The sequence below is a fragment of the Crocodylus porosus genome, unplaced genomic scaffold (assembly GCF_001723895.1).
Source record: "Crocodylus porosus isolate Cpor-Errol unplaced genomic scaffold, CroPor_comp1, whole genome shotgun sequence".
NCBI classification, from domain to species: Eukaryota; Metazoa; Chordata; order Crocodylia; family Crocodylidae; genus Crocodylus; species Crocodylus porosus.
Window position 1 is genome coordinate 76,556,379 of NW_017728948.1, and position 18,986 is coordinate 76,575,364.

An 18,986-nucleotide genomic window follows, 5' to 3' on the forward strand; every position below is an offset into this window, starting at 1 on the left:
ATGGCCACCCCAAATTTTGCTACAGGCCCCCCTCCCAGCACCACTGCTGCCCACCCTAACCCCAGCCCCTGCAGAGAAGAGCCCGGCATAGCCCTGGCTCCAGCCCGCCTGCCCCACACCATGCACATCTGGGGGCACCCTCGCCCCACACCATCCCAGGGTGCAAGCAGCAGTGGGAGCTGCCCCCCACCCCCACTCCTCTGGATGAGCCGTGGCTCCATCCCATGCTCCACCCTGGCTCGGCAGTCTGCCCCTGCCCCACTCCCTCCCTCACTGAGGGGGGCGTTGATCTGCCACCCATGCCCATTCTTTCCCTCCCTTCTCCACCCTTCCACTACAGTGGATTTACCAGCTGCACACAGCTGTATCAGAAACCAGATCAGTATTAGCCAATATGCCTTCTTACAGGTATAGCTATTGGCCCCCAAAATCTCTATCAGTGCACCACTAATTTTGTCCATGGGATTCCAGCCTCATTCACTGCAGTGTTCTGGGGGAGTATCAGAGTTGCACAATGAAAGAAAAAGAGTATTACAAATAAAACTCCTGCCTCATTTACTAAGGAACTTGGAAAGTGGGTAGCAAATAAGAGCAGGGAGATATACGAGAAGAAAATGGCACCTGCTGCCCCATGGAATTGGGTTCCACGCTTGCCTTAAAGTCCCAGCTATCTCACCTTAGGCACCTAAAAATTGTTAGCAACTCATGACCAATTTCTCTGCCTCAGTTCTTCATCTGCAAAATAGGGATAACAATAGCCTCCCTCTTCTAGGAGTGTGAAAAGTAATGGTGTAAAAATTAACGCTTGTGAAATATTCAGGTCCTGTATGATGAGTATCACTGGCAAGTCCAGAATGAAAATCAGTCTTTCCGTTTTTAGAACAAGTGTTGTAACCTGGGCCGTAAACAGGGCACAGTGCCAAACACTAAATAAGGAGAAGGGGAAAAAAAAAAAAAAAGTAACAGAGCTGTGCATTAGGTGTCAGGATGCACTGATATATTAAAAATCACCAATTGTAATTGTTTTTTCAAACAAAGTATAAACCCTCAATTTACTAATCAAAGATTTAATCTCAATATGTAGTTTATAATAATTTCCTAAAGGAAAATTATCATTGTTTGATATAACTCTTAGAACAAGATGATTTGCAAGTAATTATAGCTTTTACACCAAATTAAATTGGGTTTGTTTTTGTTTTTTATTTATTTTTTTTACTAGCCAAGTGTACACCACATACATTTGTTTAAGCTATTATGCAGTTTAACATACAGCTTTATTATATGAGAAAATGCTGGACAGCATTTCATAGTAACTCAGTTGTTTTACTTGTGGTTTGTATAAAAATACACTAAGAAACTGAATTTCAAGGAGAATGTAAGGAAAAAAATTAACTAAATAAAGCTATGTTAAGATGTACTGGATACATAAGGAAAAAAGTAATGTTACCAAGAATATGTTTTCCATTTGAATGCAACCAATTTATTAAACAAAGGAAACATTAACTATAGTTAGCAAAACAATGGATTGTTACTGGTCATCTTCAGGCAGATTTTCCAAGGTACTGAAGCACACCAAGCTCCAGATTGATGCCTAGGGAATTTTCCAAACCACTTCACTTCTGGTAAAAATCAATGGCTGGTTAGACACCCAATCTCCTTTGAAATTTCGGAAGGTCACCACAACATCTATCCCTACCTTCTCTTACCAGAATACTTTTAGAAATCCATCCCTGTTAAGACTAGTCAGAAGCCAGAATTTCCCTTCCATGGGAAATTCAAATGTTCAATAACAGGATGAAACCTCAAAATTCCTATGGAATTCCAAAATTCTGAAATGTAGTTTATAAAAAAGGGAAAATGACCATTTGTTTCAACCTTTTAAAACAAAACATACATTTCTGAGGCTGCCTGAAGTTCTGGCATCCCTGTTTTCACCTTCCTGACTCTTCATCCCCCCCTGAAAAGCCTCCCCTGTTGATGAGAAAGCCTGACGAAAATTTCCATTCAATTAAAAAAAAAAAAATTCAGTATCTTTCAACAGAAAACCATTCTTCCGTGAAAAGATTCCCTACCAGTTTTACAACCCCACATCCTTTTTTGAACTGGTAGATTTTTTCCCTCTGCCTGGTTCTTACTCCTTGACTGGAAAAAGGAAAAGAAATTTTTATGCTTTCAATACCAATTAGTTCTAAACATTATAATACATGAAAAAAGTCTCTGCTTGTTAGCTTTTAAAATAAAAAAAAGCAAGCAGCACACAAGCTTTTTCTATACATCTAAAAAGTAACATTTTATCTCAATATGAATCAGTGAACTATCCTCCATCTAAAAAAAGGATGGCTCACGGATGCAGCAGTTTTTATTATTTATTTAGACTGCAGTAAAGTTAGACCTTGATAGAGACTGTCATAATTTCATATTTGAAATTAAAACAGGTTTTATTTAAATTAAAGAGCAATCAAGTCCATCTATCCATGGTATTAAGAGAGCACTATTCAGTCTATGCTCCATATATGGCAAGGATCCTATGAGAATCCAAAACACAGTGTGAGATCACATAATTTAAAAATACTGTTATAATGAAAACATACAAGGGGATTAATTAAGGCTGCACAAATTACCTAGTTTTCGCATTTCCTATTTCTTGAATGCTTGACTTTACCATCTTAATTTTTTATCATAATTTCTGTGCAATTCATAGTGAAGTGGGTCCTGTACTGCCCCTTTACCTATCCATCTTCGACTGGTCGCTATTGGATAGATAACATAGGAAAGGTAGATCTTATAAAGAATGCACCTTAATGGTTAAAATTTATAAATCAGATGTTCCAGATATAAGAGGCAGCATCAAAAAGACAGCATAGACACTTTGAGATGACCTCCAGAGGCACAGAAGCCACCAATACTATGAGGTATTAAATTAGGAGCAACTCAAGAGTGCCATCTACTGAATCCCTAACACTACTTACTGCCTGCTGGATGTGGGTGTTGAACCTCTTGCATCCAAGCAGTAAGCCAGCTGACACTACCTAGCTCATGCACTCGCAGATTTCCAAGTCCCTCAGATGCAATTTTCTTTACATTTCCACATTTTTCTTAAAACAAGCATACACAATTAAGAAAAAAAGCAGAGGAGGGAAGAGAAGAGAAGATAATCCAAACAATTCTTCCTAATTAGAAGGGTAATGTACACATTTTATTAAAAGCTCACTGGGGGTCACAGTTTCATAAAGGCACTTACAGCTACAGAATGACTATACTTGTTTATACACAAAAAGTAGGTCAAGCACTTACCAAGCTTTCAAAACATGTCATTATAAAATTAATAGTGGCACAGTGTATTAAAAAAAAATAAAATAAAAAAGGAATCAAAACTCATGGAAGAGGTGATATCTTTTATTAGACCAGCTAGACATTTACAAACAAATTATTTTACAAATAAATAAAATAAAATAATTTGTATGAAAATATCTAGTTGGTCGAATAAGAGATATCACCTCTTCCATGAGTTTTGATTCCTTTTGCCTCTAGACCAATTCAGTTACAACCTGGACACCTAAAATAAAAAGGACATACTTGCTCTCATTCTTCAAGAGTGAGCATTGTAAAGGTCTTCTTACAGTTTCATCGACCAAAAAAATGCATCCTTCAGCTGCTGAAGACTGCTTTACACTTGGAGATGAAAAGGCTCAGATACATATTTTCGCAAAAATCTTGTTGATCTAATAAAAGATATTGCCTCTGTCCACGAGCCCCAATTGCTTTTTCCTCTAGACTAGGGGTGTCCAACCTTTTTGAATGTGGGGCCAGATCACAAACTTTTTATCACCCAGTGGGCTGGCGAGCCATATTCAAAGACCTCACAGGACGTGTTATCACAGCAGGAAGTGATGTCACATGACCTTTCACACCAATGAAGATGCACGAAGTGACAAGGAAATGGGTCTGGAAATGTGGTTTAAAATCCATAATAAAAACGATATAAAAGCAAGAATGAAATAATACCAAACACTTGACTAAAATAAACACTTTTGTTTCTACTCTCTTCTCAATGAATAAAAGAAGCATAATGCAAGTTGACAGATCAAATGTGGAAAAGATATAACCCAGAGTGGAAACTAATCAAAGCAACAAAATATGGGCATTTTTGAGAATAATCTTCAAGAAGATTTACTTCTATTGAATTAATAACTTGTTAGTAACACATCTTTAACAAGTAGTAACAAGTTGAACCCCCAATCCCACACAAAGAAAAACAGAAGCAAACACAATCCAAACACTGGACAATATTTTTTACAAAGATTTTTACCTGCTCCAAATTTACGTTGGAGCCCAGCTCTTTCATGCTCTATTCTTGGGCATATTGTTCAGTCTTAAAGGAGGATACAGCACAGCTGCAGGGAGCTCAGCCACAGCTTCCCCTCCCTGGTGCAGCCTGGCCAGCCCGTCCCATCCCCTATCAAGCAGTAGCTTCTCCACATGCTGCTGCACTTTACCCCTACCTACACCAGCTGCTCCCAAAAGGCAGGAGGCTCCACTGCCGCTTCTGCTGGCCAGTGCCAACCCAGCCAGGCATCCCCAGCAGCACATGGGAAGCCAGCTTCAGCCACTTGCTGCCCTGCCCAGCCAGGTTGGCACCAGCCAGGAAAAGCAGCATGTAGCTGAAGCTGCTTCCCACATGCTGCTGGGGATGGCAAGAGGCCAGCCAGGTCAGCACCAGCCAGCAGAAGCAGTGGCAGAGCCGTGTTCTGCTCGAGACTGACTGGTGCAGGCAGGGGAAAAATGCAGCTGAGCCCCTGCTGCTCCGGCCGGGCTTGTCCCATCCCAAGCAGAAAACAGCCCTGCCGTTGCTTCTGCTCGCTGGTGCAGACCCAGCCGTGCTTCTCCGATCCCCAGCAGCATGTGAGAAGCCAGTTTCAGCTGCATGCCACTTTTCCTGGCCGGTGCTAACCCAGCTGGGTCTGTCCAATCCGGAGCAGCATGCAGCTTAAGCTGGCTTCCTACATGCTGCTGGGGACGGGAGGAGGCAGGCCAGGTCTGCACTGGCCACCAAAAGCAGCGATGGAGCCGTGTGCCACTAGGGATGGGACGAGGCCGGCCAGAGCAGCAGGGGCTCAGCTGCATTTTCCCCCTGCCTGCACCAGTCAGTCCCGAGTGGCACACGGCTCCACCACCGCTTCTGCTGGCTGGTGCCAACCTGGCCAGCCTCCTCCCATTCCCAGCAGAACGTGGGAAGCCGGCTTCAACTGCATGCTGCTCCAGATGGGACAGAGCTGCCCAGGTTGGCACCAGCCAGCTGACAAGCGCAGGTAGAGGGAAGCTGCAGCTGAACCCCTGCTGTTCCGGCTGGGCTTATCCTGTCCCGAGAGGCACATGGCTGCTTCTCTTCCCACACACACCATGTCGGCAACGTCAAGCTGACACGGTGCATGTGGGAACCTTGTCCCTTCCCCAGCCCTTCAGCAGCCATTAGGAAGCCGCTGAGGGGCTGGGGGAGGGACAAGGGATGGGAACAACAGTAAATCGTGTTTACTATTGTTTCCCGTCGCAGCACTATGGGCTACAGAAAATGCCTTGGCAGCCCACAGGCTGTATGTTGGACAAGCCTGCTCTACACCAATACAGCTACAACCTGGATATATACCACACGGAAGATATTGCATTTTAGCCAATTTTAAAAAATGAAATCTTCATATTTTCCCAAGCAGGAAACAACTTTGACCACCTGAAACCTGAGATCTTGGTCCTGCCTTTGTCTAAGGTAATTTGCATCATCACAGACTCATAGGAGAGCTAAGAATCCTTACCAGCTAAGGTCTGCCCAGAGGGTTTTTCCATATATTGACCTGTCTGTGAAATCCTATGAAAAATGAACTTTCATTTCTACTCAGAAAAACTTTTACAACTTTTCCCTGATGGAGGGTGTGTGCGCCTGAAAGCTTGCAATTAAAGACCTTTTTTTTTTTTTTGCAAAAATCTTGTTGGTCTAATAAAAAAAATATCACCTCTGTCCATGAGCCCTGATTGCAGATACATAAATTACAATGCGTCTTGAATAGACACAGTGTAGCCTTTTCATTTACAAAGGCATTCTTGGACCAGGCCAATGGAATGTAGTTTTCCATGTGCCTAACACCTTATCAAACCCTCAAACCAATCAATAATCCCTCTGCAGGACAGGGTCTTCTCCCTGCCTTGTCTCCTATTGCCCTCTCCAGTTCACCCAGAGGCAGGTTTTCAAATCTGATCATTTTCTGGTGGTATTCAATTCTCTCTCTGAAGCTTGCTGTTCTCATGCTCCCAACAGTATGGGCAGAGTACAGGGATCCTTCCAGAACCCATCCTAAGGAAAGACAAGCACTGGGAGGAAGCAACTGAATTACATGCTAAACCCGTGGGAGAAGTTGCTAATAATCTCCATGCTACAGGTTTTACAACTAATATGAGGTGAAGATGCAGAGACTCCTGCTAGAAATCAGAAGGGAGAAAAATCACAGCACATTATTTTTTTTGGTACTCTCTCAGATACAGAACACAACTCTTGTAAAATCCCCAAATCTGCCCCCTCCCAGTAGAAATGCAAAGCAAGCAATAAGTAGAAATTCAAGCAAACAAGTACACATGAAAAACCAGTATAAAAAGCATAAATAAAACTATGTAATGTGACTGATGTCAATTCCGGCCAGTTATGGGCAGGAAGCTGAGGAAGAACAAAAGCAAAGATTATTTATGGCACTGACTCAGCAAAACACTGTTTAGTGTACTTACTTTAAAGCTTAACGCAAGTCCCTGGTGCTTTGCAAATCTGGAGCATCCTTACTGTATGCATAGCACTGTATGTACTTTAGTCAGGTCTCCTTACCTGCCCTACACAGCTGGAGCAAGGGCTCCATACCCAACCGTGGAAAAAAGAAGGAAATTAAAGAATTCTACCAAAAAGGTAAAAAACAAACAAACAACACCCCCCCCACACACGCAAAACCCAAACAAATGAACAGGAGTGACACATTATTCAGTCTTTAAAAAAATGGAAGAGTTTATGCATAACTACAGCGGTTAAAAGTATTTTGCAGGTGCTATAAAGATCCTTTTGAGAAGGGGGGGTGTATGTGTGTGTTGGGGGGGGGGAGTTAAAAAAAAGAAGTCACCCTCCCCTGAGAATTGGACTGTATTGCAGGCTGCACCCTGCTGGCGCTCGCCTGCCAGCATCAGGAATTTCTATCAGCTCTCTTGGCATTACTTCCCTATCACTCACAGGACCCTAATGCTTTAAAATGTTCCACAAACAGTATGAATTTTCACAAGCAGTTAGAATTAACATGGGAACGTTTCTATTTCTTGTTGGCTTTGGCACCAGAGCTGTCAGAAACTACACTGGATGTTAAATATCCTGATTTATATTCCAAATGAATCAAGATAACATCCATGTACAGAACACAATGTACCATTCAGATTCACTACAGCTGTCAGATTTATTTTGCTGTGATACCGGATCTCAGAGTGAGGCAGAAAAGTATGTAGCAGAGTGAGCAAATAAATCCATATCATTTGGGCTTGCTTTTCGCTTGCACATAAGTTTATATATGGTATTCTGACAGACAGCTCAATACAAAATTTAAAAAAATCTAAATCCTTTCCAATCTATGGCAATGTAAAAGGGAAAAAAATAAACTAGATTAATTTTAGGATTACAGGAAACAGTAGTTAGTGGTCAAGGCACCAGGCTGGAACCAGACTTCAATTCTCAGAGCTGTGTGTCTAACTCTGAGAAAGTCACAGTCTCTGTCCTTCCTGTGCCACGTGCAACACCTTGCAGAGGTGTTTGCAGACAGACTCCATTAAGACTGTGAAGTACTCAAATACCGTACTGAAGGAAATCAGACAGCACCTTAGCTAGATAAATTATTTGAAAAACTGGTCCTACAGACAGCTTCCCTCACCTGTGTCTAATGCAGCAAGGGCACACAGTCATCTTGGGATTCTGTGCAATCTCATACACTATCCCATTTGAAGGAGCTATCCAAATACCCCCCCAGTAACCTGATAAAATACAGAAAGTAAATTCCTGCAACTGCACACCCGAGTGGTCACCTACCACTTCAAGCTAAAAGCAAACTACAGTCTAAATCAGCGGCAGGCAAAACACAGCCTGCCAGGCCATTCTATCCGGTGCATGGGGCCCCTAAAAAATTTTAAAAATTAATATTTATCTGCCCTTGGCATCCTGTCAAAGACGACAGGAGCCAGGGACAGTAGGACTCAGGTGGAGCCAGCAGCAGAAATAACAGCCTCAGCAGCAAGTCTGGCTTGGCTCCACACTGGTACTGGCCCCAGTCCACTGGCACAGGCACTGTGCTCCTGCCCATTGCTGCCCACCCCCCCCAGCCTCTACCATTGCCCCGGTGCCAGGGGGGAATGGGGAAATGGCAGAGGCTGGGGGGGAAGCCAGAATGTAGTGCTGGTGCAGTGAGGGGGGGGGGGAACAGAAGGATGGACAAGCAGCAGAAGGGCAGTAGTGGCAGACTTGGGGCAAGTGGTAGCAAGCAGGAATATAGAGCCAAGAGCAACAGGGGCACAGAAGCCAGGCTTGCAGAAGCACTGGCAGAGGCTCTGCCTGCTGTGGGGGGTGGCCGGGGGCAGGCTGTGGGCAAACCCTTCCCCCCATAAAACCCATACCCACCTAAGTCACAACCCTCCCAGACACCCTCCCGCCACAAAACCCATACCTACCCACACCCCACACAAATCACACCCCCCCCCCACTACAAACTCATACCCTCCTCCCATCCATACCTCTACTAATATACAAGAGTAGGACTTTATTTTAAGCTGTTATACCATCACCTCTATGTACACTAGACAAACACATGTACATCAGGACAAAAATATTTTTTAAATAAAAATCAATGAATGTTGTAGTATATGTTTGATTTTTAGAATATAATTTGGTATTTTTCTGGTTCAGAGATGGCAAAACCCCTTGCTGAAAGGAGTACTTCCAGGGGCAAGGGGAAGGACTTCTGGTGGCAAAAGTCAGGGGTTAGGGGGTGGGACTTCCTGTCCCAAAGATGGCAACCAGGGGCTGCGGCACCTGCCAAGAGGCGGGGCTACCCACACGTCCCTTGATAGCTTGCTGCAATTCGGTAAGCACCACCCCCCCACCCAAAATAATTGCCTGCCCCTGGTCTATATTCAGCAAATATCAGACCTTGAGAGAAATATTCCCAGTCCCTCCACTCTAAGCTTTCAAACAACACCCTAACCTTACCCAACTCATCATCAGAAGCAAACTCTCCACTGTCCAACAGATGACATGGCCAGAGCCTTGCCTTGGCAAGAAATGTTCAACTTGTCAGCACCCCCCCATTATCATCAGCACCCCCCACAACAAAACTACAGAATCCACGGTTCCTACACATGCCTTTGCCAAAAGGTGATATACCTAATCCAATGCACCAACTGCCCTCACTGCAGTTATACAAAACAGTATAAAGGACACGCACGCGCGCGCGCGCACACCTACACCAACCCACCCATCAGGAGCACGTTTCTCATAGACAAACTACTCCCTCTCTGACCTCACTATCTTTGTGCTCAAGGGAAATTTACCCAACATCTTCAAAGGGCGAACTTAGGAACAAAAATTCATAAGCTGCCTGGCCACTAAAAACTAAGGGCTAAACACTGATATGGGTTTTATGGCGTGTTGTATTTTACCTTGAATTCTTTCCACATATGAAAGGTGAGAATGACCCTCCTACCTTTTGATAGGCCTTGATCTCCCAGGAATCAGCTGCTTTTCTTCTGCTAATTGTGTGTCTGCTAACTCTACTTCCCCTCTACTACCTAACCTAGGGACTTTTTATATGGTCCCTAAAATCCACAAACAAGGGAACCCAGGCAGATCTATCATACCCAACCATGGAACCCTAACTGAGGAAATACCAGGTTTCATCAAATCCATCCTAAAACTCTTGCCATCCAAAGCACGAGTTTTGTCCAAGACAGCATTGCCTGTAAGCTGTGTGGCGTGCGCAGTCATGCAGGCATGCTCATGTTGTGCTGCCAGGCACACCTGCATGGCCGCACACGCTACGCAGCTTAGAGGAAACGCTGGTCCAAGACACAACAGACTTTCTATGAAAACACAGATCACATTCCCAGCCGCACCCTCCTAGCCACCATGGATGATACCAGCATTATGTACCAACAACCCATACCAGGATGGCATCCAAGCCTGCCTTAGATATCTACAAGAGCAAAATGACAACTCAGAATACAGACCCAAAGATATTACTAAACTTATAGACTTCATCCTCACACATAACAACTTCACTTTCAATAACCAACACTTCCTCCAGAACGTGAGCACAGCTTTGGGCACCAAAATGGCCCCACAATACAAGGTGAACAAAAATCAATGATTTTTTTTTTTAATATATAAATCAGATTTTTTTAAAATCATAAATAAAAAGGAATTAATGGCTCTGTCACACACATTGAGTTACCTACCAATCAAACATGGGCATCAATTTCAGTTTTTCATCTCATGAAAATGGCTTTAGTCTGTCTGTTTAAGTCTAACTACCAGATCTTGCTTCTTGAAAGTTCTGGACTTTCAGTTTCCATTTCTCAGCAGACTACAGTCACATGTGCAAAGAGACAGGCTAGATAGGACTGTTGTTGTTCTGTGCTTATGTGGTGGTAAAACTGAGCCAAGCAAGACAGAGGAGTTAATTAAGACACTGTCTTAAAGATAGAGACACAATATAGGAAAGAATGGAGGCAGGAATAGAAAGGAACAGTGAAGTGGACTGGAAAGAAAAAAGCAAGACATTATTCAGTAGTACACACACACACTTCCTATATTCCCCCACACTTTTGCCACAGAAAAAAACTGTCATGGCTTTTGGGTGTAAAAGAGGCCCTATTTGGGAATATTTTGAAGTAATTCCTTTCCTGGGTAAAAAAGGAAAACGTGTCAAGTGTAAGCAGTGCAAGAAGGAGATGCAGGGCCTAGTTGCAAGAATGAAACATCATAATGACAACTGCTTATTGGGAGAAAATGAAGTGGATGAAGATGTGGATATGTCTGAAGAACAATGTGAATCAACTGGTTAGTAAATTAAATAATTCATTCTTCAAGACTCTTTCTATGCCTTTCAATGTTAGTGTGATTTCACAAGTAAATTCCCAAGCTGTTTGCCATGTTGGATGGTGCTAGAAAAAAAAAAAAAAAGTTTAGCTTAGCTAATCCTTATGGCTTGTTTAATTAGTTAACTAGGTTTAGAATTGATCACCCAAGTTTATGATACAGAAAGCTGCAGTAAGAGAAATCTAGAGTTGTCAATTGCCACTGGGTGTCATTTTCTTATGACCTAGACTATAATGGTGATGCCAGAAGTCTATTCCCTATTTTACTTCAGCGTAACTCAGTTACCCCAAGGAAACCCCAACCTATACTTGCTTTCTCAAAAAACAAATGTGCCAGTGAGTTCAATGGGGCTTACTCCAAAATTAAGTGTGCTCTAAGTGCAGTTAGTCACAGCGTTTTTGGTCATTTGGAATCAGATCTGCATCCTTGCTGAAAAAAACGTAAATGATTAACTAAATAATAGAGTGAGGAGAATGACTATTCAAAAATCATTTTTATTTTAGGATCCTATTTCAGCATAAAAGACTTTGACTGTCTATCTGCAACAACTTCAGAATCACCCATTGGTACTTTTAGCAGCAATGCTGAAACTAAACATATTTCAGACAATGTATCAGTAGCAAGCAAAAGATTTCAATCATCCAGTAAAACCACCACCATGGATGGGTTTGTAGTAAGGACCAACAAATAACAACAAGACACCACATATTAAAAGACTGATGGGTTCATTTATCCCACAAATTCTCCTTTTCGCATTGTTAACAATAAACACTTCATTGACATGGTTGAGTCCTTGCGACCGAGCTACACCCCACCTGATAGAGCGGACATTGGTGGAAGGTTGGTAGATACAGTGTATGAGAAGGAACTTGAACAGTGTGCAAGAAATACTCGGGGCAAAATTTGCCAGTTTGAACCTTGATGGGTGGAGCAATGTACATAATAATCCAGTAACGTGTGCCCGTGTGATAACAGAAGATGGGGGTGTATCTCCTTCAGAAACAATAGATACATTGGGAAATGTCCACACAGGAGAATATTTAAAACACGCTGCAATGAAAGCTGTAATAAACTGCGAACAAAAATTTAACTGTCATGTGCACAGTATTGTCACAGACAATGTTGCAAATGTGGCAAAGATGAGAAGATACCTAGAAGAAGAAACGGAAAGACGCTTCTTAATAACATATGGCTGCAGTGCCTGTTTAACGCATCCTTTAGCCAAAGACCTAAGGACTTCTCCAGGAACAAAAGAAAATGTTGAAGTCGCAAAATATTTCAGTAACAACCATTTTGCTTCAGCTTCACTGAAGAGAGCGGGAGGATCCAAACTAATTCTCTCTCAAGATGTTTGATGGAATTCTGCGGTTAATTGTTTTGAACAATTTATTAAGAACTGGCCCATTCGCATAAAAAATTGTAAAGAAAACCATGATAAAATAGATGGAAGTATCTCATCCAAAGTATCTAACATTGGATTAAGAGGACTATAGAGGATATACTCAGTATACTGAAGCATATATCCATAGCCTTAAGCAAACTTCAGAGACATTGTTGCTGCATTGCTGATGCTGTCAAAATTTGAAAGGTGCTTCAAGAGACATTGAAGAAAGAAATACCCGACTAGCAAGTTAAACTGTAGATATTAATGAAGCGAATGGATCAGGCACTAACTCCACCTCATTTTCTCATGAACATTCTCAACCCCAGATATAAAAGGCAGGTGCCTAACTTCTGAAGATGTTGCTACCATGGCATGGGCATCTCAAAATCACTCTTCAGTTATGCCAGTCATAATAAATTTCAGGGCTGAAGGGGAACTATTTAACTATTACGTTTACTGATAATGTTTTGAACTAAGTCACTTCCCTGAATTGGTGGAAATCATTAGCCAGGCACCTTGAAACAAAGCAGCTTCATCTGCAGGCACACAGAAAATATTTTCATCGTGTGGTATTATTCACTCAAAGCTAAGAAATCAACTGGGAGTTGAAAAAGCAGGAAAATTCATATTTCTGTTTCAGTCTATGAATAAAAATGACAGTGGGAGCGGGGAAGATGAGATCTAGTTATAAAAGTTTTAAAGACACTGTACATTTAGCGCTGTGATGACTTGTCTGTTAGAGTTAATAACATTTGAAAATTTAAAAAAAAGTTTAAAGGACAGATGTTGTAAAATGCCATATTGAATTGTAAATTAACATGTTTTAATGATCAGATTTGCACCACTGTTTAAGAAATATGTGAAGAAGTATCAGTGGGAAGCTTGATCTAAATCAATGATTTAAATGAGGGTTTTCTCCTGGTGATTTAAATTGCCAGCAATCATCCTAAACACACCAAGAAAGTAGGGCTGTGCAGCGGCAACATACTGAAACCCCATGTGCAGATCCAGGGGCCTGCGCCCCACTGGAAGAGCTGAGGGAATCGAAGTGGGAGCTGGGGGAACATTCAGGTCCCTGAACATTCCCCCAGTTCCCTGAGCTTTCCTCCAGCTCTTTCCAGGAGGTGCGGGCCCCCAGATGATATGGGATGACAGCACACTGCCACTTCCAGCTGGCGATGGCTGCGGCTCTGGGCTATTTCCCCAGCCAGCTGCAGCAGCCTGCTGAAACTCCATGCACAGATCCTGGGGCCCGTACACCCCAGTACGGCTGCAGGGCTGTGTTAGACTCCTCTGGTGGCTGCAGGCCCCTGGATCTGCACGGGGATGACAGTATGCTGCTGCTGCTGTTTGGGGCCACTGGCAGCACCAGTCTTCCTGGTATTTGGTAGAGGCTGCAGAGAGTGCCAGTCCCAGCCAGCAGTGGCAGCCTCCTGTTATCCTGCACACAGATCCGGGGGCCTGTGCCCCCCGGGAGGAGCCTGGCATAGCTCTGCAGCCCTCCCACGGGGGTGCAGACCCTGGATCTGGGTGCGGGATGACAGCAGGCTGCCACTGCCAGCAAACGATACAGGTTTTGCTCTGAACAGTTTGAGGTGGTTTCCCAGAAACCCCTGCACCTATCCCCTTAACACTTGACTAGCTTCATGCCATCAGAAGGGTCCACCACCCCTGAAAGTTTCATCCTAATAAGGCACGAAATGACAAAGTTATAGGCATTTTCATGGATTCCCCAATCCAGCCTATGGGCAAAACACTGAAACGCATCAAAACAGCGAAACAGTTTCAATGAAATGAAATGGAACAGCGCTTCGAAACAGCGAAACGAAATACCGTCCCCTTCAAAACGGCGAAATGGAAATTGAAACAAAATGGTGCTGTTCCACACAGCCATATAAGAAAGCTGTAATATACAGCCAAGCCATCTGATACCACTGAATTTGCACTGAGAACACCCACAATCATCACCTCACAAATCTCAAAAGGTCTTTCACTCAACAAAGACACTCCTCCAGAGAGATAGATCGCACTTTTGAAAAGAGCCACCTGGATACCATGTGAAGAATTGCTGCAGGACAAAAAGAAAATTCCCATGAATCACACACCATTACTCATGAGTCATGACCAGGGATCTGGATTTTCTGTTTCCAATGGAAAAACAGAGAAAACCTCAGATTCCCTGTCTTTATCGGAGAAAAATGCAGATTTCTCTTTTCAGCAGAGAAATCCGCAGATTCTCCGCTTTTGCAAAGAGCTCTTGCAGACTGGCACAGCTCTTTGCAAAATCCCCAGCCCTGGCCAGAGGCGGAGGCAGAGGGGGGAGGGCAGGGCCTAAGCCTCTGAGGCAGTCAAGGCTGGGCTCAGGCTCAGACTTGCCCTTCACCCCTGGAGCATGCAGGTCAGTGGGGCTGTGGGGCAGGGCTGGGGAAGATGGTTGGGGGCTGAGGGAGCAGGGGTGCTGCTGGCCCCATGCAGCACATCACAGCTGGGAGCAGGGCCAGGGGGTGAGGGCAGGGGTGCGCCACTGCAGGGGGCTTCACGGGCAAGTGCTGCGGGGAGCAGTGCATTGGTTCCTGCCATGTGCAGGCCACACACATGCCGCCCAGCGGCCTGCCCGGGGAGGGGGAGAGGGAGAGGGAGGCTGGCATACGGCCAGAGCACAGCTGCAGCAAGGGATGGGGGCGTGGGCTTGCACATGGCGCTGCCGCTTACCTGGAGGCGTGTTATGGCAGCAACAGCCGCTGCCTTCAAAACCTCCCACTGCCGCCACGGAGCCTTGCTCGAATCTGTGCAGCCGGAGGCAGCAGCATGGCACAGGGTGGTGGTGGGGATGGCTGCATGCCACCCAGCCAGCCACCACCACACTGCCGCTGCAGCCCAGCTGAACAGCTCTGGGCAGAGCTCCAGGGCGGCAGTGGGAGGTTTTGGAGGCAGTGGCTGTCACCGCCATAACAGGCCTCCAGGTAAGCAGCAGTGCTGCATACAAGCACAAGCCCAAACCCCACCACCCCCCAATCCCTCACTGCGGCTGCAGAGCTGGCCACGGAGCCGTGCTCCAGCCACATGCCAGCCTCCATCTCCCCCTCCCCTGGGCAACTGGCCGGGTGGCATGTGTGCAGCCTGCACATGGCGGGCACCACCACACTGTGCCCTGCATTGCTTGCCCACAAAGCCCCCCAGAGAGGGGCACCCCTGCCCTCACCCCTTGGCCCTGCTCCCAGCTGCCACGTGCCACCTGGGGCCAGCAGCACCCCCGCTCCCTCAGCCCCTAAACCATCTTCCCCAGCACTGCCCCACAGCCCCCACCCTGCATGCAGACACCACTGTGGAGCTGTGCAGCTGGTTGTGGGGCATGCCGCTGAATGCAAGCCCCCCCGTTTCACCCCCAGCTGGGCAGCACATGTGGCGTGCACATGATGATTGCCACCACACTGCTGCTACTGCGCCCTGCACCATTTGCCCATAAAGCCATTCAGGTGGCCGTGAGATGGTAGCTCAGAGCGCCGTGGCAGCCTCCATGTACAAACCTCCTGTCAGGCCGACTGGCCAGCATGTATGGGGCCCACAGAGTGGCACCCCTGCCCTCACCCCCTGGCTCTGCTCCTGGAAGTGGGCACAGGAGCATACTCACCCACTTCTTAAGCTACTACCCCAGCACCTTCCCTTCCCCCCGCCCTGCCCCACACACACTTACCTGCTGGGGTGGGTGTCAGTGTCTGTGGGTCTGGGGGGCTGTTGTGAAGGGCATCAGGAGGGCTGTTGAGGCTATGGGGGGGGGGAGGGGAGTGTGGGGCACCAGCTGCACTGGGAAGGGTTGTGGGGGCCTTTAATTTTTATCAATACCTCCTCTGTCTCTCACCTTCTCTGACCCTCATTGCCACACATTTGCATTTTCACTGACCTGCATTCCTGCATACTGCCTCCTGGCTTCATTCCCATCCAGGAAGAGCACAAAACAACTGCAGATGCTCTCTCTGCCTGAAAAAGGGTGTTTGTACCCGAACGCTTGCAAAGAAGGTTTTTTCAACTATTTCAGTTGCTCTAATAAAATATATCACGTTTACCCAAAGAACCTTGTCTGCTACCCCTAAGAATTTCTCTCATTCCCTCCCACTGCTTTTCTTTATTATGCTGCAGCTGGTTCATTATGATCAGACCTAAGGAAGAATGTCTTGCATTCAAAAGCCTGTTTAATTGTATGCCAACTACACAGTTGGCCTGATTAAAAAAAAATATATCAATCTAAGAAATTTTTGCCCCTTGCATAATTTCTGGACCATCACAGCTACAACATTAACCTTCCACATGAATAGAAAGTGTGTTTTAATAGCAGGATTCATCTCCTGCAGATTGGGAGAGGGTGGGGGAAAGGACAAAACAGGCCACACCTTGCTACCAGCAGCAGAGTTTAGCTCTGGGGCAGCCTGTGCAAAGGTTCACTTTTGAGCCCCAACATTTTCCTAGACTCTCACAGTGAAGTTTAAGTCTAATGCAGGGAGGTCCCCTGACAACACTGGGATTCTGTGAAATCATGTGGTTTGCACTATCCTAATCCCTGTTTGCTATCACAAATCTGTATGTGAAATTAATGTTCCATATATTCTATCAAGCTGCCTCACCAATCTGGAGGAAGGACCAAGTATTGTACATACTTTAAGACTGCCTTATCCTATTCACCAACCCTGCAGCACTAGTGGTCATTGCTGTTCCATCAATAGCAAAGACTCCATGAAACCAGGTGGCAAATACTTTATTTTACACTGTACTTACATGGATGAAAGCTACTCATGTACTTAGATGAAAACAGATTTAGAAAAAAAGTAACTTACTTTCACCTCATCACAAAATGAGAGAAGTCAAACCTGAATTTATGGTAAAAAATAGCTTAAAAGGTTTAACCCACCTCCACGCCCCAACCCCTGCTCCACCCAATGCCCCCTCCTGCAGGAAAAAAAAAAAAATCAACAAAGTTCCCACTGTGACACCAAATTAATTCTTACCCATTGCTGCTGCTTGCTGTGTGCTGTGTGTCTGTGGATGCCATTGTGCAGCTTCAGTCTCAATCAGCTCATCTGCAAAGAAAAGGACATTAATCCTTAAATTTAATATCCAAGTATCCAAAATATCCCTTTATAAAATGTAGGACACGAATATTCAACTTCTACAGGAACAGTCTACATTTTGCTTAAGACATATGACAAGGGAAAGAACATTTTGCTGGGAGACCCCAAGTGAGGTGGTGCCCTCTCCTACCTTGGGAGTCTTCAAGAGGAGGCTAGACAGATATTTGGCTGGGGTGATACGACTTTGGCACCCGTTCCTGCCTGGGGCAGGAGGCCCGACTTGATGATCTGTCTAGGTCCCTTCCAGCCCTAAGCACTATGAAACTATGAATTTTTTAATCATGCAAGGGCAGCAGCAAAAAGCAAATTGCAGTCTCCCTCCAATTTTCCAAGGAAGCACAATTAACCTAGTATCATGCTTCTAATGGAGTCTTGTTAACATGAAGTAGAAGCTATAAAGGGAATGAACACCTATCTTTGTGTACATATCTGTCATTAGATTTAGGTTGACAAGATCCCTTTGCACTTAGTATTCTAAAGTAGTGCTGGGCAACATTTTTGTGGCAGCAGGCTCAGGTCCAAGATAGGCCAGTACTAGGATCCAGCTGCTGCCATTGACACTTCGACTTGCAACCCAGTCATGACATTGGTAAGCCTCCTACCACCTGACACAGGTGAAGCCCCCCCACTGTCGAAGCCATCTGCTGCCCATCTGCAGTGCAGCACTATCAAAAATCTCCCAGGTCTACAGGCCAAATCCAGTGCCTCTGCAGACCCATAGGTTGCTGACCCATTGTCTAAAGGGTTCTTTTCACCCCATGGGCTCATTCTCTCTCTCACACACACGCATCATTGTTTTCATTATATCACGTAACTCCACAAAGACAGACTTTCCATCCCCACACCAAACCTACACAGCAGTCTAAAAACCTTCCAATTAGTTTTGTGCCATCATCAGCAATAACCACGTGCCAACAATGCTAGTAGGCTCATCAACCCTACAGCCTAGATGGCTTCTCCTGGAGGAGAAGATTATCATCATTTATTATATTCTGGCAGTTTGCCCAGTGATGTCCGAGGCCTCTGCCTCAAGAAACTTAAGAAGCAGGAGCCTGGTTCTGAAATAGGCTCAAACACAGGGCTTAGTCTTGTAAGTAGTCCCACTGCATTGCTTTTCTGGTTTTAAAGGAAACTGTCGCTGCAGTAAGCAATAGACATAGGTGCCAGGAGCAATAAAACCTATCACCTGGACAAGGGAGAAGAGATTGATGTCATATATATTGACTTCAAAAAAGTTTTTGATCTGGTATCCCATGATCACCTCTTGGCCAAACTGCCCAGTTGTGGCCTTGGCTCCACCACGATCCGCTGGCTGGGAAATTGG

At 44.9% G+C, this 18,986-nt stretch overlaps 1 protein-coding gene and 1 long non-coding RNA gene across 4 annotated transcripts in view; one reads left to right on the plus strand and one right to left on the minus strand.

Annotated features, from left to right (window-relative positions):
- The window catches only part of AFF1 (AF4/FMR2 family member 1), a 207,482-nt gene that overhangs the window by 175,368 nt on the left and 13,128 nt on the right, over positions 1 to 18,986 (minus strand). For all 3 annotated transcript variants that reach the window (XM_019552822.1, XM_019552823.1, XM_019552827.1), the window contains exon 3: positions 17,540 to 17,611. In XM_019552822.1, the coding sequence (XP_019408367.1) occupies positions 17,540 to 17,583 (44 nt within the window). In that variant the 5' untranslated portion in view covers positions 17,584 to 17,611. The remainder of the gene's footprint in view (positions 1 to 17,539; positions 17,612 to 18,986) is intronic.
- Positions 11,760 to 18,986, plus strand: part of LOC109322026 — a 19,587-nt gene continuing 12,360 nt past the window's right edge. Inside the window, exons 1-2 of the long non-coding RNA XR_002104283.1 lie at positions 11,760 to 11,771; positions 17,321 to 17,328. This is a non-coding gene — a long non-coding RNA (uncharacterized LOC109322026). The remainder of the gene's footprint in view (positions 11,772 to 17,320; positions 17,329 to 18,986) is intronic.